Source organism: Oncorhynchus clarkii, chromosome 13 (assembly GCF_045791955.1).
Source record: "Oncorhynchus clarkii lewisi isolate Uvic-CL-2024 chromosome 13, UVic_Ocla_1.0, whole genome shotgun sequence".
Lineage (NCBI taxonomy): Eukaryota > Metazoa > Chordata > Actinopteri > Salmoniformes > Salmonidae > Oncorhynchus > Oncorhynchus clarkii.
Window position 1 is genome coordinate 9,523,915 of NC_092159.1, and position 20,650 is coordinate 9,544,564.

Here is a 20,650-nt window from a genome sequence, read left to right on the forward strand (position 1 = left end):
TCAGTCCAGGTTCTTTTGTGGTTCTCTCCAGTTCTCATAATCGGAGGGCTCAGCATCTATCTGAGGGTCTGTGTCACTGTCCAGGTCCTGTGGTGGTTCGCTCCAGTTCTCATAATCGGAGGGCTCAGCATCTATCTGAGGGGCTGTGTCACTGGGAGAGTCTCTCACATTCTGAAAGAAGACACTGAATGAGCACGAACCCCTCTTTACGAACCCCTCCCTTCAAATTGTTATGTAAATTAATTTGCTTACTGTCAATGGTATTAGGATTGAAATAACTTTGGTTGTTGACATTATTACCTGTGTGTCTGCAGTGGTATCACTTCCTCCTGTGGGTCTCCTGTAATGAGGGACAGATTGAGTTCTGCTCTCTACTGACCTCTAGTGGAAGTTGATATGTTACTTAGACAGCATATGTAAATGAAAGAGTCACCTCTTCAGAGTGCAGTAGATGGTGAGTAGCAGAGCTCCAGCAGTCAGGACAGCCCCCACCCCCACCACAGGAACCCAGGGAAACACTGCTGCAGGGTCATGGGTTAATTAATGCATGATGTCAGAATGAAATCTGTAAAATTACAGAGCACCAACAATGGACAGAATGTGTCATACTTACATGTAACATTAATATGGACAGGGATATGTTCTCTCCCTATAATGTTCAGAGCCTCACAGTAGTATCCCTCTCTGTCCTCAGAGCTGATGTTATGGATAGTGTAACTCTGTCCAGAATGTCTCATTGACATTTTCTTATATGTTATCTTGTACCAGGTGTATTTGTCCACAGGTGGGTTGGCATCACTGCTGCAGGTCAGAGTCACTGAACTGCCCTCCACTATTTCACCAGAGGGACTGACTGACACTGAGGTGTTCTTTGGGCCGTCTGGATAACATCGTGAAAGTTAGTCTTCTCATTATGAAATGGTGTCAGTATTTAGAACTGTAAAATCAACCACCATTAATCTAAATGGAATAGTAGCTCTATCTCATGTCTGTTTCACTAAACATCAACACTGACCAATGATGTATTGGATGATTTTGACTTTAAAAGTGTATTTAGTCACACTCACACACTGCAGGAGAATTGATGCCTTTTACAGCACAGTAGAAGCTGTCTTCAGTTTTAAAGTAGACTGAGTACGAGGGGGAGGAGTCCTCTTGTACAATCTTACTGTTCCTGTACCAGATGTAGGTGGGGTTGTCAGTCATAGTACAGGTGGTGCTACAGGTCAGTGTCGTTGACAACAATGTAGTGATCACCTTCACCTGCAGGTCTGGAGTAGATAACAACATTAAATCCATCAATGACCTGTTGTCTAGTTCAAATGAGGCAGGAGTGGACGTTCTCAAATTATTAATTCAGACATTCCTATTTTACACATACTTACATATTAATTATATTATTTCAATACAAATCAACACAATTTTCCAGAACCAATTAAACAGATTAGCATTATATATATAATATCACTGTACCTGTAACAGACAAAGTGACTCCAGGTTTGCCAAAATATTTCCCTCTGGTCTGATCTGTTATAAATCTGAACTTGTACGTAGCTGAGTCTCTCTCTCTCAGGTCTGTGATTGTCAGGGTGTGGCCATTCGTCCTATCACTACGGTACGTCACACGTCCTTTGTAGTCTGGGTCATCTAACAGACTCACATAATTCTCCACATCATAAACTTTAGTGAACCACAAGGTTGTTGTGACTGTACCACTGGGATATGTGTAAGAGCAGGTCAGCTCCACTGTTGACCCCTTCAAGGTACAGATACTCTGAGTGGTGTATGTAACACTCCAGACATTCTGCCCCAGTACAACTGAAACACAGTTAGACATCACAAGGATGTTACATTAAGTTCAAGGTCTTGTGACTCACACTAACACTTTGTTTCCATAGTTGCTGAGTTGAGTGTGAATGGAAACCACAGATAAGCATCACTCAGTGAGGTGTGAAAGATAACTATTTAAAGTGAAGTGGAGATGCCGAATGTGTCGACAGTAGAACATAAAAATGGTTATGCTTTTAGAAATGTCTGTAGTTTGACAAACTGGGCAACTTAAAGATATGAATGAGCCCGTACCTGCTACAGACCAGAGAAAGACCACCAACACACTTCCTGCTGTTCTCAAGGACATTGTTGCATCTCCCACACTGCAGTCTTAGAAACATAAACAACAACTCACTCTATAGCTGGTGAATAACTCCACCTGATACATTAAAGTATAAACTGTAAATGGGGTACAGGGCCTCATTACTGAAAATGAACCAGGCTCATATTGTGTTGTGTTGTATTGTGCTATATGGTTGTCTATGTGAATACTGTCTGTAAGTCTATTGCACTATGTATGTAATGTGTGTGATGTGTTGCATGTCTGTCTACATCTGTCTATTTAAGATGACATGTTGTGTGATACAAAATAAATTTCCTAATGTATACAATAGTCATCATCAACAACAACAACAATCACTTATTGAACAGATCTGTAGAACTGTAAACACATATTTCAACATTGATTGTTCTGAAGCTGTTTTATTCTCAGAACCCCAAATATAGGAGGATAAATGTTCAATCCTCTACGGTCCGTCAAGCTGTACAGCAGCCTAAAGACTGACCACCAGGGTCAATGACAGCACCTATCCTCAAGCTGTGAGACTAAACAGCCAGTGACTGAAGATTGACCACCAGGTTCAATGATAGCACCTATCCCCAAGCTGAGGCTAAACAGCCAGTGACTAAAGACTGACCACCAGGTTCAATGATAACACCTATCCCCAAGCTGTACAGCAGCCTAAAGACTGACCACCAGGTTCAATGATAGCACCTATCCTCAAGCACCTATCCCCAAGCTGTGAGGCTCAACAGCTAGTGACTAAAGACTGACCACCAGGTTCAATGATAGCACCTATCCCCAAGCTGTGAGGCTAAACAGCCAGTGACTAAAGACTGACCACCAGGGTCACGACTCCCACTGAAGGTGTCTCCCCTGCCTGTTCGGGCGGCGCTCAGCGGTCGTCGTCGTCGGTCTACTAGTCGCCACCGATCCCCTTTTCCTTTCTGTTTGTTTGGTCTTATTGGTTGCACCTGTCTCTTATTTTGTTTCTTGATTTATGTCTATTTACGGCTGTTAGGCCCGACTATGTTTGTGCGGGATCCTCTGTTAGTTTGTGCATTTGTACTTTATTTTCTCCAGACTGTTTGGGTCCTGTGTTTGGGTCCTGTGTTTGGGTCCTGTGTTTGGGTCCTGTATTTGGGACCTGTGTTTGGGCCCTGTGTTTGGGTCCTGTGTTTGGGCCCTGTGTTTGGGTCCTGTGTTTGGGTCCTGTGTTTGGGTCCTGTGTTTGGGCCCTGTGTTTGGGCCCTGTGTTTGGGTCCTGTGTTTGGGCCCTGTGTTTGGGTCCTGTGTTTGGGTCCTGTGTTTGGGTCCTGTGTTTGGGTCCTGTGTTTGGGCCCTGTGTTTGGGCCCTGTGTTTGGGCCCTGTGTTTGGGTCCTGTGTTTGGGCCCTGTGTTTGGGTCCTGTGTTTGGGTCCTGTGTTTGGGTCCTGTGTTTGGGTCCTGTGTTTGGGCCCTGTGTTTGGGCCCTGTGTTTGGGTCCTGTGTTTGGGTCCTGTGTTTGGGCCCTGTGTTTGGGTCCTGTGTTTGGGCAGGTCAGTTTTATGCTCCTAGTGTCTTGGCGTCACCATTTGTACCGGACTAAAATCCGATTGTCCGAAGCCTCTGCTCTCTGACTCCAAACCCACTACTCCTAGATGACGTGACAACCAGGTTCAATCATAGTACCTATCCCCAAGCTGTGAGGATAAACAGCAATGACGCACGCACAGACACACAGCACTATATGACTAAAAACAAATAAACTATATTTCAAGATATGTCGCGATCGTCGTAAGAAGCGGACCAAAGCGCAGCGTGGTGTGAATGCATCATTTAATAGATGACAAAAAACACAAAGTAAACTGTACTAAAACAATAAACAAATAACGACCGTGACGCTATCATAAGAACTGTGCTGACACAAGCAACTAACATAGACAATCACCCACAAACAAACAGTGAAACCCAGGCTACCTAAGTATGATTCTCAATCAGAGACAACTACTGACACCTGCCTCTGATTGAGAACCATACTAGGCCGAAACATAGAAATCCCCAAAATCATAGAAAAACAAACATAGACTGCCCACCCCAACTCACACCCTGACCACCCCAACTCACGCCCTGACCACCCCAACTCACACCCTGACCACCCCAACTCACGCCCTGACCACCCCAACTCACGCCCTGACCACCCCAACTCACGCCCTGACCACCCCAACTCACGCCCTGACCACCCCAACTCACGCCCTGACCACCCCAACTCACACCCTGACCACCCCAACTCACGCCCTGACCACCCCAACTCACGCCCTGACCACCCCAACTCACGCCCTGACCACCCCAACTCACGCCCTGACCACCCCAACTCACGCCTTGACCACCCCAACTCACACCCTGACCACCCCAACTCACGCCCTGACCACCCCAACTCACGCCCTGACCACCCCAACTCACGCCCTGACCACCCCAACTCACGCCCTGACCACCCCAACTCACACCCTGACCACCCCAACTCACACCCTGACCACCCCAACTCACGCCCTGACCACCCCAACTCACACCCTGACCACCCCAACTCACGCCCTGACCACCCCAACTCACGCCCTGCCCACCCCAACTCACGCCCTGACCACCCCAACTCACGCCCTGACCACCCCAACTCACGCCCTGACCACCCCAACTCACGCCCTGACCACCCCAACTCACGCCCTGACCACCCCAACTCACGCCCTGACCACCCCAACTCACGCCCTGACAACCCCAACTCACGCCCTGACCATACTAAATAATGACAAAACAAAGGAAATAAAGGTCAGAACGTGACAGATATTGTCAAGAGTACTTACAGAGTGAAGTGAAGGGGAGAGGTCTTGTACAGTGAGTTAACTTACTGGTAGTGAGTTGGAACTGCTAGTAAGTGTCAGTTCTGTGGTTGATACATATTTAAAGTAGATGATACAGAAAAGTCCTTTCCTTCCTCTTATAATATATTAGAATGTGTTGTCTTGTCCCTCTGAGTTCTACATGGAACAGGTCAAAGTTCCATTTACATTTGGTCAGTTCCATGATGTCATTCATTCTATTCTACAAACACATTCAATTTACTCTCCTCATCAGCTGCATCAAAGTGGTACTGAAGGTTCCAGTGTTCTAGACTAGAGCTCCTCCTACTGGCATCTCAACATTACTGCACCATCCTAATAATAATGACCTTAATACTGTTGGGCTAATAACAACATTCCAAACTGGAAAATAATCAGACTATCCATATGCAGTCTAATGTAGCCTGTTATCAATATATAGTCTAATGTAACCTGTTATCCATATATATTCTAATGTAACCTGTTATCCATATATAGTCTAATGTAGCCTGTTATCCATATATAGTCTAATGTAGCCTGTTATCCATATATATTCTAATGTAGCATGTTATCCATATATAGTCTAATGTAGCCTGTTATCCATATATAGTCTAATGTAGCCTGTTATCCATATATAGTCTAATGTAGCATGTTATCCATATATAGTCTAATGTAGCATGTTATCCATATATAGTCTAATGTAGCATGTTATCCATATATAGTCTAATGTAGCATGTTATCCATATATAGTCTAATGTAGCCTGTTATCCATATATAGTCTAATGTAGCATGTTATCCATATATAGTCTAATGTAGCCTGTTATCCATATATAGTCTAATGTAGCCTGTTATCCATATATAGTCTAATGTAGCCTGTTATCCATATATAGTCTAATGTAGCATGTTATCCATATATAGTCTAATGTAGCCTGTTATCCATATATAGTCTAATGTAGCCTGTTATCCATATATATTCTAATGTAGCATGTTATCCATATATAGTCTAATGTAGCCTGTTATCCATATATAGTCTAATGTAGCCTGATATCCATATATAGTCTAATGTAGCCTGTTATCCATATATAGTCTAATGTAGCCTGTTATCCATATATAGTCTAATGTAGCCTGTTATCCATATATAGTCTAATGTAGCATGTTATCCATATATAGTCTAATGTAGCCTGTTATCCATATATAGTCTAATGTAGCCTGTTATCCATATATAGTCTAATGTAGCCTGTTATCCATATATAGTCTAATGTAGCCTGTTATCCATATATAGTCTAATGTAGCCTGATATCCATATATAGTCTAATGTAGCCTGTTATCCATATATAGTCTAATGTAGCATGTTATCCATATATAGTCTAATGTAGCCTGTTATCCATATATAGTCTAATGTAGCCTGTTATCCATATATAGTCTAATGTAGCCTGTTATCAATATCAAGTCTAACGTAACCTGTTATCCATATATATTCTAATGTAGCCTGTTATCCATATATAGTCTAATGTAGCCTGTTATCCATATATAGTCTAATGCAGCCTGTTATCCATATATAGTCTAATGTAGCATGTTATCCATATATAGTCTAATGTAGCCTGTTATCCATATATATTCTAATGTAACCTGTTATCAATATATAGTCTGATGTAGCCTGTTATCAATATATAGTCTAATGTAGCCTGTTATCCATACAGTGGGGCAAAAAAGTATTTAGTCAGCCACCAATTGTGCAAGTTCTCCCACTTAAAAAGATGAGAGAGGCCTGTAATTGTCATCATAGGTACACTTCAACTATGACAGACAAAATGAGAAACAAAATCCAGAAAATCACATTGTAGGATTTTTAATGAATTTATTTGCAAATTATGGTGGAAAATAAGTATATCAACTCATCACTCTCACTCTTACTGTCACTCTGTTGCTCTCAGAGCTCTTAAAATAGCATAAAGTCTTCATGTGAAACACCATGTACAATGGACTTCCCATCTTTTGTAGCAGACAATATAGCTCAGTATTTGTCAAGGGGGCACACACACACACACACACACACACACACACACACACACACACACACACACACACACACACACACACACACACACACACACACACACACACACACACACACACACAGTTATCATTGACCCTGTTATACTATGGCAGTGAACATGACCCTATTGAATGGAGATCTGGGTGTTACTGGTAAACTCTACTGATCATGTTTTAAACATGTAAATTAATAAACTGATCTAAACTAAACACATGAAACCACAGTCCAGGGTCAGTATTCACAAAGTGTATCAGAGTAGGAGAGCTGATCTGGGATCAGTTTAGCCTTTTAGATCATAATTATATGGACCATCTGAGACACTTTATGAATACAGGCCCTGATGTAACAACCAAAACACAGTTCAAAATAAATCAACAAGTACAAAGATACAGGAAGTCATGTGATGTTTGGCTAAAAACATCAAAACTAAAACTATATTTCAAGATATTGTCAAGTGTACTTACAGAGTGAAGTGAAGAGGAGAGGTCTTGAACAGTCAGTCAACTTACTGTCACTGTGTGGAAACAAGAAGTAGTCTACTGTAAGTATTAGTAGAAGCAGACGTAGCCTATGTGTGAGTTCTGTGGTTGACACTTATTGAGTAGTCTAGTCAGGTCATTAACATGCAGCAACAACATGTCACATAAGGGATGTTACTGTATCAAAATAGAAAATGGTCTAAAGTCAGAATACTGTAGTTGCATTTCTTTATATGAGGAGTGGACCTTCATGTTTTACAAGAGACAAAATGTGACCCATTCCCATCACTGTTCATCAGCTGGTACTGAAGGTTCCAGAACAGATGAAAGGGGAGTATCTTTGGTACCAGTGTTCAAGACTAGAGCTCTCCCTACTGACATCTCATCATTACTGCAGACTCCAGGCTTCATATGTCCCTAGTAGTCTGATGGAAATATACAAAATAGAAGGTAAAATAACATTTGAAAATGTAAAATGTATAGAGAACTAACCAGGCGCAAACATAAAAATACTGTGATATTGGGACTTATGTTGAACTGACATTTGAATTGAGTGAACAAGTGAGCTCAGCTAGCTTGTTAGCTACATGAAGATTTTTCCTAAATAAACTAGCATTTCTCTGCATCACACAGCTACTCTGAATGGACTGGATTGTGAACAATATGATGTGCTGCCACTGAATTACAGCAAGACCCCATAGTTAACTAGTGAGCTAGTTAGTGAGCCTACTTTTAGCTATCAACATTAACTAGCTAGAAACAACAGACAACAGTGAGCTGTCATTATGCCAAGTCCAAGGCAAGCTGCTCTGTATTTCCACTGTGTTCTTGTGTGAAAGAGATGTCTTCAGCTCACTGATCTTCAGAACAACGGACTCAAAGTGAACCCTGACATCCATATAACTAAGTCTGTCTGTCTGTCTGGGATTATTGTGTTTTATTGTGTCTGAGTGATGCGTTTTTTAATTTTTTTTTTACATTGAATAATATTTATTTGTTTATTGCTGCTTCGTTATTGTTATTTTATTGTGATTTAGTTTTAGTTTTATTTACAATTTTTATAATTTAAAAAAAGGAAAATTCCTTACATAAAAAACTGCATTGTTGCTTAATAATCATTTAATAACCATTTCACAGTAAGGTCTACCTGTTGTAATCGGCGCATGTTTCAAATACAATTTGATTTGTGTGTTTAGGCACTGGACTCCCTCTGACACTGGGATTCTGAATATCTAGAAGTCTGAGCCGTCAGTGGACGGGGACGGGAGGGTTATTCTACTAGTTGACATATGGAATTGTTTTAAGGTGGTCATACCATGGATCATTTAGCTATTTGATTTTGAATTATAGTACCCCTTTAGGTAAAAAAGGAGAATAACTAATGTTTGTGAGAGCAGGCAGGTGACTGCAATAGTCTGCCTGGAACATGCCCCATATTCAACTGTAAATCAATTAAAAAATAACATTTATTTATCCCCTGTAGGGGCAATTACTAGGCACCCTATGGCATCAGGCTGGCAGTGAGTCTCACAATGACATCACAAGGGGTCACATGTCCAGTCACATGACCATACATACACAGTAAAACACATGATAACAACAGATGTCATCCCCCTTAGTGTCTACAACATGGTCATCATAGAGGAGGTTCACTGGGCAAAGATCCCTTCAACTTCTAATGATGATGTCATTTCCATGTTTCACAGCTCAGGCCGAGGGAGATTTACATTTACAGTAGAGAACATATAATTAGAATGTAGAACTTTGATACTCTCTATCTCCCCACACCTACAGTACAAAACATAGAGAGTATCAGAGTTCTACATTCTAATTATATCTCCCCACACCTACAGTACAGAACATAGAGAGTATCAGAGTTCTACATTCTAATTATATCTCCCCTCACCTACAGCACACAATGTAGAAGGAGGAGAGGAAGGGAGGGAGGTGACCACAGTCAAAATACAAGGAATGTAGGAACAGGGTGCTATTTGAGACGGCCTATAGAACCTATAACTGTAGAAATGTATACTGTGGAATAACCAGAAATAAACATACTCACCCACTGGAGTCCTGAGGAGAGGAGAGGTCCACCACTGGAGTCCTGAGGAGAGGAGAGGTCCACCACTGGAGTCCTGAGGAGAGGAGAGGTCCAACACTGCAGTCATGAGGGGAGGAGAGGTCCACCACTGGAGTCATGAGGGGAGGACAGGTCCAACACTGGAATCCTGAGGGGAGGAAAGGTCCAACACTGGAATCCTGAGGAGAGGAGAGGTCCACCACTGCAGTCATGAGGGGAGGAGAGGTCCACCACTGGAGTCATGAGGGGAGGAGAGGTCCACCACTGCAGTCATGAGGGGAGGAGAGGTCCACCACTGGAGTCCTGAGGAGAGGAGAGGTCCAACACTGGAATCCTGAGGGGAGGAAAGGTCCAACACTGGAATCCTGAGGAGAGGAGAGTTCCACCACTGGAGTCATGAGGGGAGGAGAGGTCCACCACTGCAGTCATGAGGGGAGGAGAGGTCCACCACTGGAGTCCTGAGGAGAGGAGAGGTCCACCACTGGAGTCCTGAGGAGAGGAGAGGTCCAACACTGGAATCCTGAGGAGAGGAGAGGTCCACCACTGCAGTCATGAGGGGAGGAGAGGTCCACCACTGGAGTCATGAGGGGAGGAGAGGTCCACCACTGCAGTCATGAGGGGAGGAGAGGTCCACCACTGGAGTCCTGAGGAGAGGAGAAGTCCAACACTGGAGTCCTGAGGAGAGGAGAGGTCCAACACTGGAATCCTGAGGGGAGGAAAGGTCCAACACTGGAATCCTGAGGAGAGGAGAGGTCCATCACTGGAATCCTGAGGGGAGGAGAGGTCCAACACTGGAATCCTGAGGGGAGGAGAGGTCCATCACTGGAGTCCTGAGGGGAGTAGAGGTACAACACTGGAATCCTGAGGGGAGGAGAGGTCCATGACTGGAATCCTGAGGGGAGGAGAGGTCCATCACTGGAATCCTGAGGGGAGGAGAGGTCCATCACTGGAGTCCTGAGGGGAGGAGAGGTCCATGACTGGAATCCTGAGGGGAGGAGAGGTCCATCACTGGAGTCCTGAGGGGAGGAGAGGTCCATCACTGGAATCCTGAGGGGAGGAGAGGTCCATCACTGGAGTCCTGAGGGGAGTAGAGGTACAACACTGGAATCCTGAGGGGAGGAGAGGTCCATGACTGGAATCCTGAGGGGAGGAGAGGTCCATCACTGGAATCCTGAGGGGAGGAGAGGTCCATCACTGGAGTCCTGAGAGGAGGAGAGGTCCATGACTGAAATCCTGAGGGGAGGAGAGGTCCATCACTGGAATCCTGAGGGGAGGAGAGGTCCATCACTGGAGTCACGAGGGGAGGTCTTCCCCTCAGGAAACATTGTAGCTAAACCTCACAATAAATCAATGTTTGATATATCATGTATTTCTTTATTGTTGAAGTGTTTTGGTTAAATCAGAAATCAAACTCCTGTAATAATGGCTATGCCCCTGTGGTGGGGTCTGGTAGTGCAGCCTGTCTATACTACGCCCCCTGTGGTGGGGTCTGGTAGTGCAGTCTGTATATACTATGCTCCTTGTGGTGGGGTCTGGTAGTGCAGTCTGTATATACTATGCCCCTGTGGTGGGGTCTGGTAGTGCAGTCTGTATATACTATGCCCCTGTGGTGGGGTCTGGTAGTGCAGTCTGTATATACTATGCCCCTGTGGTGGGGTCTGGTAGTGCAGTCTGTATATACTATGCTCCTTGTGGTGGGGTCTGGTAGTGCAGTCTGTATATACTATGCCCCTGTGGTGGGGTCTGGTAGTGCAGTCTGTATATACTATGCCCCTGTGGTGGGGTCTGGTAGTGCAGTCTGTATATACTATGCTCCTTGTGGTGGGGTCTGGTAGTGCAGCCTGTATATACTATGCTCCTTGTGGTGGGGTCTGGTAGTGCAGTCTGTATATACTATGCTCCCTGTGGTGGGGTCTGGTAGTGCAGTCTATATATACTATGCCCCTGTGGTGGGGTCTGGTAGTGCAGTCTGTATATACTATGCTCCTTGTGGTGGGGTCTGGTAGTGCAGTCTGTATATACTATGCCCCTGTGGTGGGGTCTGGTAGTGCAGTCTGTATATACTATGCCCCTGTGGTGGGGTCTGGTAGTGCAGTCTATATATACTATGCCCCTGTGGTGGGGTCTGGTAGTGCAGTCTGTATATACTATGCCCCTGTGGTGGGGTCTTGTAGTGCAGTCTGTATATACTATGCCCCTGTGGTGGGGTCTGGTAGTGCAGTCTGTATATACTATGCCCCTGTGGTGGGGTCTGGTAGTGCAGTCTATATATACTATGCCCCTGTGGTGGGGTCTGGTAGTGCAGTCTGTATATACTATGCCCCTGTGGTGGGGTCTGGTAGTGCAGTCTATATATACTATGCTCCTTGTGGTGGGGTCTGGTAGTGCAGTCTATATATACTATGCTCCTTGTGGTGGGGTCTGGTAGTGCAGTCTATATATACTATGCTCCTTGTGGTGGGGTCTGGTAGTGCAGTCTATATATACTATGCTCCTTGTGGTGGGGTCTGGTAGTGCAGTCTATATATACTATGCTCCTTGTGGTGGGGTCTGGTAGTGCAGTCTATATATACTATGCCCCTGTGGTGGGGTCTGGTAGTGCAGTCTGTATATACTATGCTCCTTGTGGTGGGGTCTGGTAGTGCAGCCTGTCTATACTATGCTCCCTGTGGTGGGGTCTGGTAGTGCAGTCTGTATATACTATGCTCCTTGTGGTGGGGTCTGGTAGTGTAGTCTGTATATACTATGCTCCTTGTGGTGGGGTCTGGTAGTGCAGTCTGTATATACTATGCTCCCTGTGGTGGGGTCTGGTAGTGCAGTCTGTCTATACTATGCTCCCTGTGGTGGGGTCTGGTAGTGCAGTCAGTATATACTATGCTCCTTGTGGTGGGGTCTGGTAGTGCAGTCTGTATATACTATGCTCCTTGTGGTGGGGTCTGGTAGTGCAGTCTGTATATACTATGCTCCTTGTGGTGGGGTCTGGTAGTGCAGTCTGTATATACTATGCTCCTTGTGGTGGGGTCTGGTAGTGCAGTCTGTATATACTATGCCCCTGTGGTGGGGTCTGGTAGTGCAGTCTGCATATACTATGCTCCCTGTGGTGGGGTCTGGTAGTGCAGCCTGTCTATACTATGCTCCCTGTGGTGGGGTCTGGTAGTGCAGCCTGTATATACTATGCCCCTGTGGTGGGGTCTGGTAGTGCAGTCTGTATATACTATGCTCCTTGTGGTGGGGTCTGGTAGTGCAGTCTGCATATACTATGCTCCTTGTGGTGGGGTCTGGTAGTGCAGTCTATATATACTATGCTCCCTGTGGTGGGGTCTGGTAGTGCAGCCTGTCTATACTATGCTCCCTGTGGTGGGGTCTGGTAGTGCAGTCTGTCTATACTATGCTCCCTGTGGTGGGGTCTGGTAGTGCAGTCTGCATATACTATGCTCCCTGTGGTGGGGTCTGGTAGTGCAGCCTGTCTATACTATGCTCCCTGTGGTGGGGTCTGGTAGTGCAGTCTGTATATACTATGCTCCCTGTGGTGGGGTCTGGTAGTGCAGTCTGTATATACTATGCTCCCTGTGGTGGGTTCTGGTAGTGCAGTCTGTATATACTATGCTCCTTGTGGTGGGGTCTGGTAGTGCAGTCTATATATACTTTGCTCCCTGTGGTGGGGTCTGGTAGTGCAGCCTGTCTATACTATGCTCCCTGTGGTGGGGTCTGGTAGTGCAGCCTGTCTATACTATGCTCCCTGTGGTGGGGTCTGGTAGTGCAGTCTGCATATACTATGCTCCCTGTGGTGGGGTCTGGTAGTGCAGTCTGTCTATACTATGCTCCCTGTGGTGGGGTCTGGTAGTGCAGTCAGTATATACTATGCTCCTTGTGGTGGGGTCTGGTAGTGCAGTCTGTATATACTATGCTCCTTGTGGTGGGGTCTGGTAGTGCAGTCTGTATATACTATGCTCCTTGTGGTGGGGTCTGGTAGTACAGTCTATATATACTTTGCTCCCTGTGGTGGGGTCTGGTAGTGCAGCCTGTCTATACTATGCTCCCTGTGGTGGGGTCTGGTAGTGCAGCCTGTCTATACTATGCTCCCTGTGGTGGGGTCTGGCAGTGCAGTCTGCATATACTATGCTCCCTGTGGTGGGGTCTGGTAGTGCAGCCTGTCTATACTATGCTCCCTGTGGTGGGGTCTGGTAGTGCAGTCTGTATATACTATGCTCCCTGTGGTGGGGTCTGGTAGTGCAGTCTGTATATACTATGCTCCCTGTGGTGGGTTCTGGTAGTGCAGTCTGTATATACTATGCTCCTTGTGGTGGGGTCTGGTAGTGCAGTCTGTATATACTATGCTCCCTGTGGTGGGTTCTGGTAGTGCAGTCTGTATATACTATGCTCCCTGTGGTGGGGTCTGGTAGTGCAGTCTGTATATACTATGCTCCCTGTGGTTGGGTCTGGTAGTGCAGCCTGTCTATACTATGGCGGGGAGACAGAGAGACACACAGACACATGTTTTTAATATACAATTTTAATATACAATTATAATTAATATAACATGTAAAAAACTGCAAATGCTAAATATATGTAATGTACTGTTTACATTTTTTTAAATGAAAGAAAACAATATATGATTACCTAATATAAAACATAAAAATAATTAATACTTTTCTGACAGCAATACAAAGTAAATCATTAAACACATCAGGAGAAACTTGGCCCAAAAGCTAAAAAAATAATAGAAAGCTGTTATCAATATTATCCACATTAGTTGCTGAGGAAAGTAGTACTATTGATGTTATAACAATACGGCAAAATCCACTTAGAAAAATATCAGAAATGTTATCTTAAACTATAGATAGGAAACAGATTGGTCCACAAGAAAAAATATGGAAATGGGAAAATCCCATTGAAAAAAAGCAGAAGCATAACCCATCCCATTTATCATCATAATAAGAAAATAACAAATATATTCCAGCATTTACTCATAGGTTAAAGTTCATGGTCTGGAAAACCATCTAGATATGGTTGCTAGAGAATAGAGGAGTGAGGCCTGGCTTTGGATTGGAACCGTAGCTCTTCAGTCCAGCTTCTGTGGTGATTCTCTTCAGTCTAGGATCTGTGGTGGTTCTCTTCAGTTGATGTTCTGAGGTACTTTTCTTCAGTCCACGTTCTGTGGTGGTTCTATTCAGTCCAGGCTCTGTGGTGGTTCACTATCTCTCTGAGGGGATGTGTCACTGGGTGAGTCTCTCACATTCTGAACAAACACACTGAATGAGCACTTTATACACCACTTCATAAAATGACACAAACACAAACACACACACACACCTACTACCTGGATGTCACTCTGGTGACCTGGTATTCTTCTTCAGAGATGTGCACTTGTTACTGTTAGGGTCAGGATGGACACTCTGCAGAGAGAGTGAGAGAGGGAGGGTGTGAGGGAGGGAGGGAGGGAGGGAGGGAGGGAGGGAGGGAGGGAGGGAGGGAGGGAGGGAGGGGAAATGCATGAGCACTTTGAGACACCTCTATCATTTTCTCTAAACACAAACACATAATAAGAGACTTACTGCCAGAGTGTCGTAGTCAGGGGACATGGTCCTCATCTTCAGACCTGTGTAAGTGTCACTGGTACAGTCAGGATGGACACTCTGTAGAGAGAGAGAGAGAGAGAGAGAGAGAACATGGTAACAGTGAAAATAGTGTGAAAGAGACTGTCGTGATACAGTAGATTAATGTCACCAGGTGTGAAGGTGGAGGTGTAACTGATTAATCACCTGTGTGTCTGCTGTGGCATCACTTCCTCCTGTGGATCTCCTGTAAAGAGGAACAGAGTGAGTTATGCTCTCTTCTGACCTCTAGTGGAGGTTAATATACATTTCATATTTAACCCTGGCTAGAAAATCCTCACCTCTTCAGAGTGCAGTAGATGGTGAGGAGCAGAGCTCCAGCAGTCATTACAGCCCCCACCCAGACCACAGGAACCCAGGGAAACACTGCTGCAGGATTTACTGGGTTTAAGTGTCAAGAGGTTAGAACATATATCTGTTTGTATTTATTATGGATCCCCTTTAGGTCCAGCAAAATTAAGCCAGTTCTAGAATTTTAAAACATTACAATACACTCACAATAGATTTCACAACACTTTAAGTGTGTGACCTCAGGCCCCTACTCTACTGCCACAGATATACAATACACAATCCATGTGTACATGTGTTTATATTTCATACGTGTCAAATCTGTCATCTCACAGAGCACCAGAAATAGACAGAACATGACATACTTACACATGACATTAATATGGACAGGGATGGAAGTCTCTGTCCCTTTAATGTTTCTAGCTTCACAGTAGTAATCTCCTCTGTCCTCAGAGCTGATGTTAGTGATGCTGTAACTCTGTCCTGATGCTTTTGGTGAGGTTACGTTCTTCTTGTACCAGGTGTATTTGTCCACAGGTGGGTTGGCATCACTGCTGCAGGTCAGAGTCACTGAACTGCCCTCCACTATGTCACCAGAGGGACTGACTGATACTGAGGTGACCTTTGGTCCATCTGATGTAAAAGACAGTGGATTTAAAAATATAACTAATTAGGTCAGTTAAAAATGTGATATACATTTTCCACAATTGTAGTTTTCCACACAATTATTTGTAGATTCACCTTCCTACTGAAGATGATCAATTCCAGTATCATATGGAGCTAAATTCTGTCACTACAATGTTATTATAGTTAACTAAAGGTTTAAACCCAATGTACTTACATGTGACAGTGAGAGTCTCTTCAGCAGAGGGGAGATCCTCATGTCCTTCTACAGAACAGGAGTATCTGCCTGTATCCTCACTGCTGACTGAGAATAGGATGTAGACAGGAGAGGAGGTGTTGCTGTTTGGTATAGGCTGTCCATTCTTATACCAACTGTACTCTGTGATGGGGTCCAGTGTACATTTGGTTCTACATCTCAGTGTGACATTCTCCCTCTCTGACACAGATGTAGGATCCATCTCCAACACAACATCTAGAGTAAAATGAATCAAATCATTATTCTCCTCCTGTATATGTCCTCTTATGTGAAATGTAACATTTGGTATTTTTCCATCACATAACACTACTGTGTCTGTATGACTGCCCTTAATAAGGTCATTACACTAATAGATATGAGATGTGTGACAGATTACCTGTGACAGTCAGGGAGACAGGTGAGCCAGAAAACTTTTCTCCAGATGTTATGAATCTGAACCTGTACCCAGCAGAGTCACTCAATCTCAGGTCTGTGATTCTCAGGGTACAGTCAATCTTCTTATCCCCAAGGTACTCTATATGACCCTCATAACCTGGCATTGAGCTCAGATCTTCAGCCTCCATACCAGACCATTTAGTAAACCAGAAAGCTTGTTTGATCTCATGATAACTGGGATATGTGTAAGAGCAGGATATGTCCACTGTTGACCCCTTCAAGGCACAGATACTCTGATGGGTGTAAGTCACACTCCAACACTTCTGGCCTGAAATACAAGAAGACAATATAACACCTTATTTAAATCTTTCATTACAGTATCTACCGATATACACTGATGTTGTTTATAAAATAGAAAATCAAACAAGTTTAACAGTGTACATTCGTGACAACCATAATTTGAATAATGATCCATATTAATTGATTCATTGGCATAAGTCTCACAACCTGAAACAAACATGTATGAGATGTTTATTTTTAAAAACACACTCACACACTGCAGGAGAGAAGATATTCTCATAGCCTTTTACAGCACAGGAGTAACTGTCTGCATCACTAAAGGAGTCTGAGTCCAGGCTGGAAGTGTCCTCCTTTACTTTGTCTCCATTCTGGTACCAGATGTAGGTGGTGTTGTCAGTCAGAGTACAGGTGGTGATACAGGTCAGTGTCCTCTTTCCTGCCTCAGTGGCAGGAGTCACCTTCACCTGCAGGTCTGAATACAGAGTCAATGACAATAACATCATTAAGTATTGAGTATAAAATATAAAGAAACCAACAGTGAATATACATCTATGAGTATGATAATATGTTCAGTGTTACCTGTGACAGTCAGAGTTGTTCCAGGGAAACTGTATCCCCATCTTGATGTCTGTGTGTTGAATATGAACTTGTACTCAGCAGAGTCCTCCTCTCTCAGATCTGTGATTCTCAGATCTGTGATTCTCAGGGTGGAGCGACCTCTCTCCTTCTCTCCAACATACTCCACACGACCTGCATACCCTGGGTCTGTGGTTAGGTCCTCAGGTGTCGACTTATCCCTCCACCTGTCACTCTGTTTAGGACTAAACCAGAGTGATGATGTGACAGTATCATAACCACTGCCATAAGTACAGGAAATGTCCACTGTTGACCCCTTCAAGGCACAGATTGTCCTCTTGGTGTAAGTCACTGTGTTGCAGTCCTGACCCTGGACACCTGAAACATAATGGAATCACATGAGTACATTATACAGTATTTTCAGATATTTTCAGATATGAATCAAATTCTGTATACATGCTGTATGAGATTCCATTTTAGATTCCCACTCACACACTGCAGGAGAGTGGAGATCCTCATGGCCTTTTACAGCACAGGAGTAACTGTCTTCATAGTTACTGGAGACTGGGTCTTTGTACTGGGGGGAGGTGCTCTCATCTAGATGTTGTCCGTTCTTGTACCAGATGTAGGTGGGTTTGTCAGTCAGAGTACAGGTGGTGCTACAGGTCAGTGTCTTATCCTGATGTCCACCAGTCACCTTCACCTGAAGACCTGGAGAAAAAACAATATCACTGTAAATCCCTTTATCACTGACTTATCACTCAAATACAAAGATGGAAGAGATCCTATGTTATTCAGACATAAACACAAACCAAGACATTTATCCTGAACTAGATGGAATTCAACTGTTTAACTATATTGAATGCAACTGTACCTGTGACAGAAAGAGTGACTCCAGGTTCACCAGTATACCTCCATGTTCCAGTCTGATCTGTAAATCTGAATTTGTATATAGATGAGTCACTCTCTCTCAGGTCTGTGATTGTCAGGGTGTGACCATTCTCTTTATCCTTACGGTACGTCACACGTCCTTTGTAGTCTGGGTCATCACTCAGACTTACAGGACCCTCAGCATCATTTTTAGTGAACCAGAAGGTTGTTTTGACTGTACCACTGGGATATGTGTAAGAGCAGGACAGCTCCACTGTTGACCCCTTCAAGGTACAGATACTCTGAGTGGTGTATGTCACACTCCAGCCATCCTGACCCAGTACCACTGAAACACAGTCACACAACACAATGGTATCAGAATTAAGCCAAGGTCATTTGGCTCACACTGAAAGTAGGGTTTGTTCACACTTTGTTGCTGTAGTTGCTGAGTGTGAATGGAAACTGTAGAAAAGAATCACTCAGTGAGGTGTGAAAGATAACTATTTAAAGTGAAGTGGAGACACCTAACAGAACACACCAGAATAACATTATGATTCTTATCCTTTTAGAAATGTCTGTAGATTGTTAAACAGAGCAACTAAAAGATAAGAATGAGACCATACCTGCTACAGACCAGAGAAAGACCACCAACACACTTCCTGCTGTTCTCAAGGTCATTGTTGCATCTCCCACCCTGCAGTCTTAGAAACATAAACAACAACTCTATAGCTGGTGAATAACTCCACCTGATACATAGAAGTTTAAACTGTAAATGGGGTACAGGGCCTCATTACTGAAGATGAACCAGGCTCATATTGTGTTGTATTGTGCTATATGGTTGTCTATGTGAATACTGTCTGTCTGTAAGTCTATTGCACTATGTATGTAATGTGTCTGATGTGTTGCATGTCTGTCTACATCTGTCTATTTCAGATGACATGCTGTATGATGCAAAATCTATTTCCTAATGGATACAGTAAAGTAATCATCATCATCATCATCATCATCATCATCATCATCAACAACAACAATCTCTTATTGAACAGATCTGTATTACTGTAAACACATATTTTGATTATTCAGAAGCTGTTTTCGTCTCAGAAACCCAAATATAGGAGGATAAATGTTCCATCCTTTACGGTCCGCCAAGCTGTACAGCAGCCTAAAGACTGACCACCAGGTTGAATGATAGCTGCTATCACCAAGCTGTACAGCAGCCTAAAGACTGACCACCAGGTTCAATGATAGCTGCTATCACCAAGCTGTACAGCAGCCTAAAGACTGACCACCAGGTTGAATGATAGCTGCTATCACCAAGCTGAACAGCAGCCTAAAGACTGACCACCAGGTTGAATGATAGCTGCTATCACCAAGCTGTACAGCAGCCTAAAGACTGACCACCAGGTTGAATGATAGCTGCTATCACCAAGCTGTACAGGTGCCTAAAGACTGACCAACAGGTTCAATGATAGCTGCTATCACCAAGCTGTCCTGCAGCCTAAAGACTGACCAACAGGTTGAATGATAGCTGCTATCACCAAGCTGTGAGGATAAACAGCAAGTGACTAAAGACTGACCATCAGGTTCAATGATAGCTGCTATCACCAAGCTGTACAGCAGCATAAAGACTGACCACCAGGTTGAATGATAGCTGCTATCACCAAGCTGTACAGCAGCCTAAAGACTGACCAACAGGTTCAATGATAGCTGCTATCACCAAGCTGTACAGCAGCCTAAAGACTGACCACCAGGTTGAATGATAGCTGTTATCACCAAGCTGTACAGCAGCCTAAAGACTGACCACCAGGTTGAATGATAGCTGCTATCACCAAGCAGTACAGCAGCCTAAAGACTGACCACCAGGTTGAATGATAGCTGCTATCACCAATCTGTGAGGATAAACAGCAAGTGACACACACACACACTTTTTTAAGGGGGTTGTTCAGCTTCAATATTGCCGATAGATTGTGGCTTCAATCAATGTAATTGTCTGAATCATTTCCAATTCTGATCATCCTCGCAGTGGCAGACCACGTGTAACAACACCTGCACAGGATCGGTACAACAGTAGGCTGAGAGAGGCTGGACTGAGGACTTGTAGGCCTGTTGTAAGGCAGGTCCTAACCAGACATCACCGGCAACAGCGTCGCCTATGGGCACAAACCCACCGTC

At 44.1% G+C, this 20,650-nt stretch overlaps 1 protein-coding gene across 1 annotated transcript; it reads right to left on the minus strand.

Annotated features, from left to right (window-relative positions):
* Positions 1 to 19,173, minus strand: LOC139424226 (sialoadhesin-like). Its single transcript, XM_071175905.1, has 10 exons — positions 19,102 to 19,173; positions 18,483 to 18,824; positions 18,101 to 18,319; positions 17,612 to 17,986; positions 17,286 to 17,504; positions 16,734 to 17,087; positions 16,319 to 16,405; positions 15,847 to 16,110; positions 742 to 880; positions 1 to 151 (listed from the first exon to the last, which is right to left on the minus strand). Exons 1-10 carry the CDS (start codon positions 19,154 to 19,156, stop codon positions 1 to 3), a joined length of 2,205 nt encoding a protein of 734 aa, XP_071032006.1. The 5' UTR covers positions 19,157 to 19,173.
* Positions 19,174 to 20,650: the final 1,477 nt, after the last annotated feature.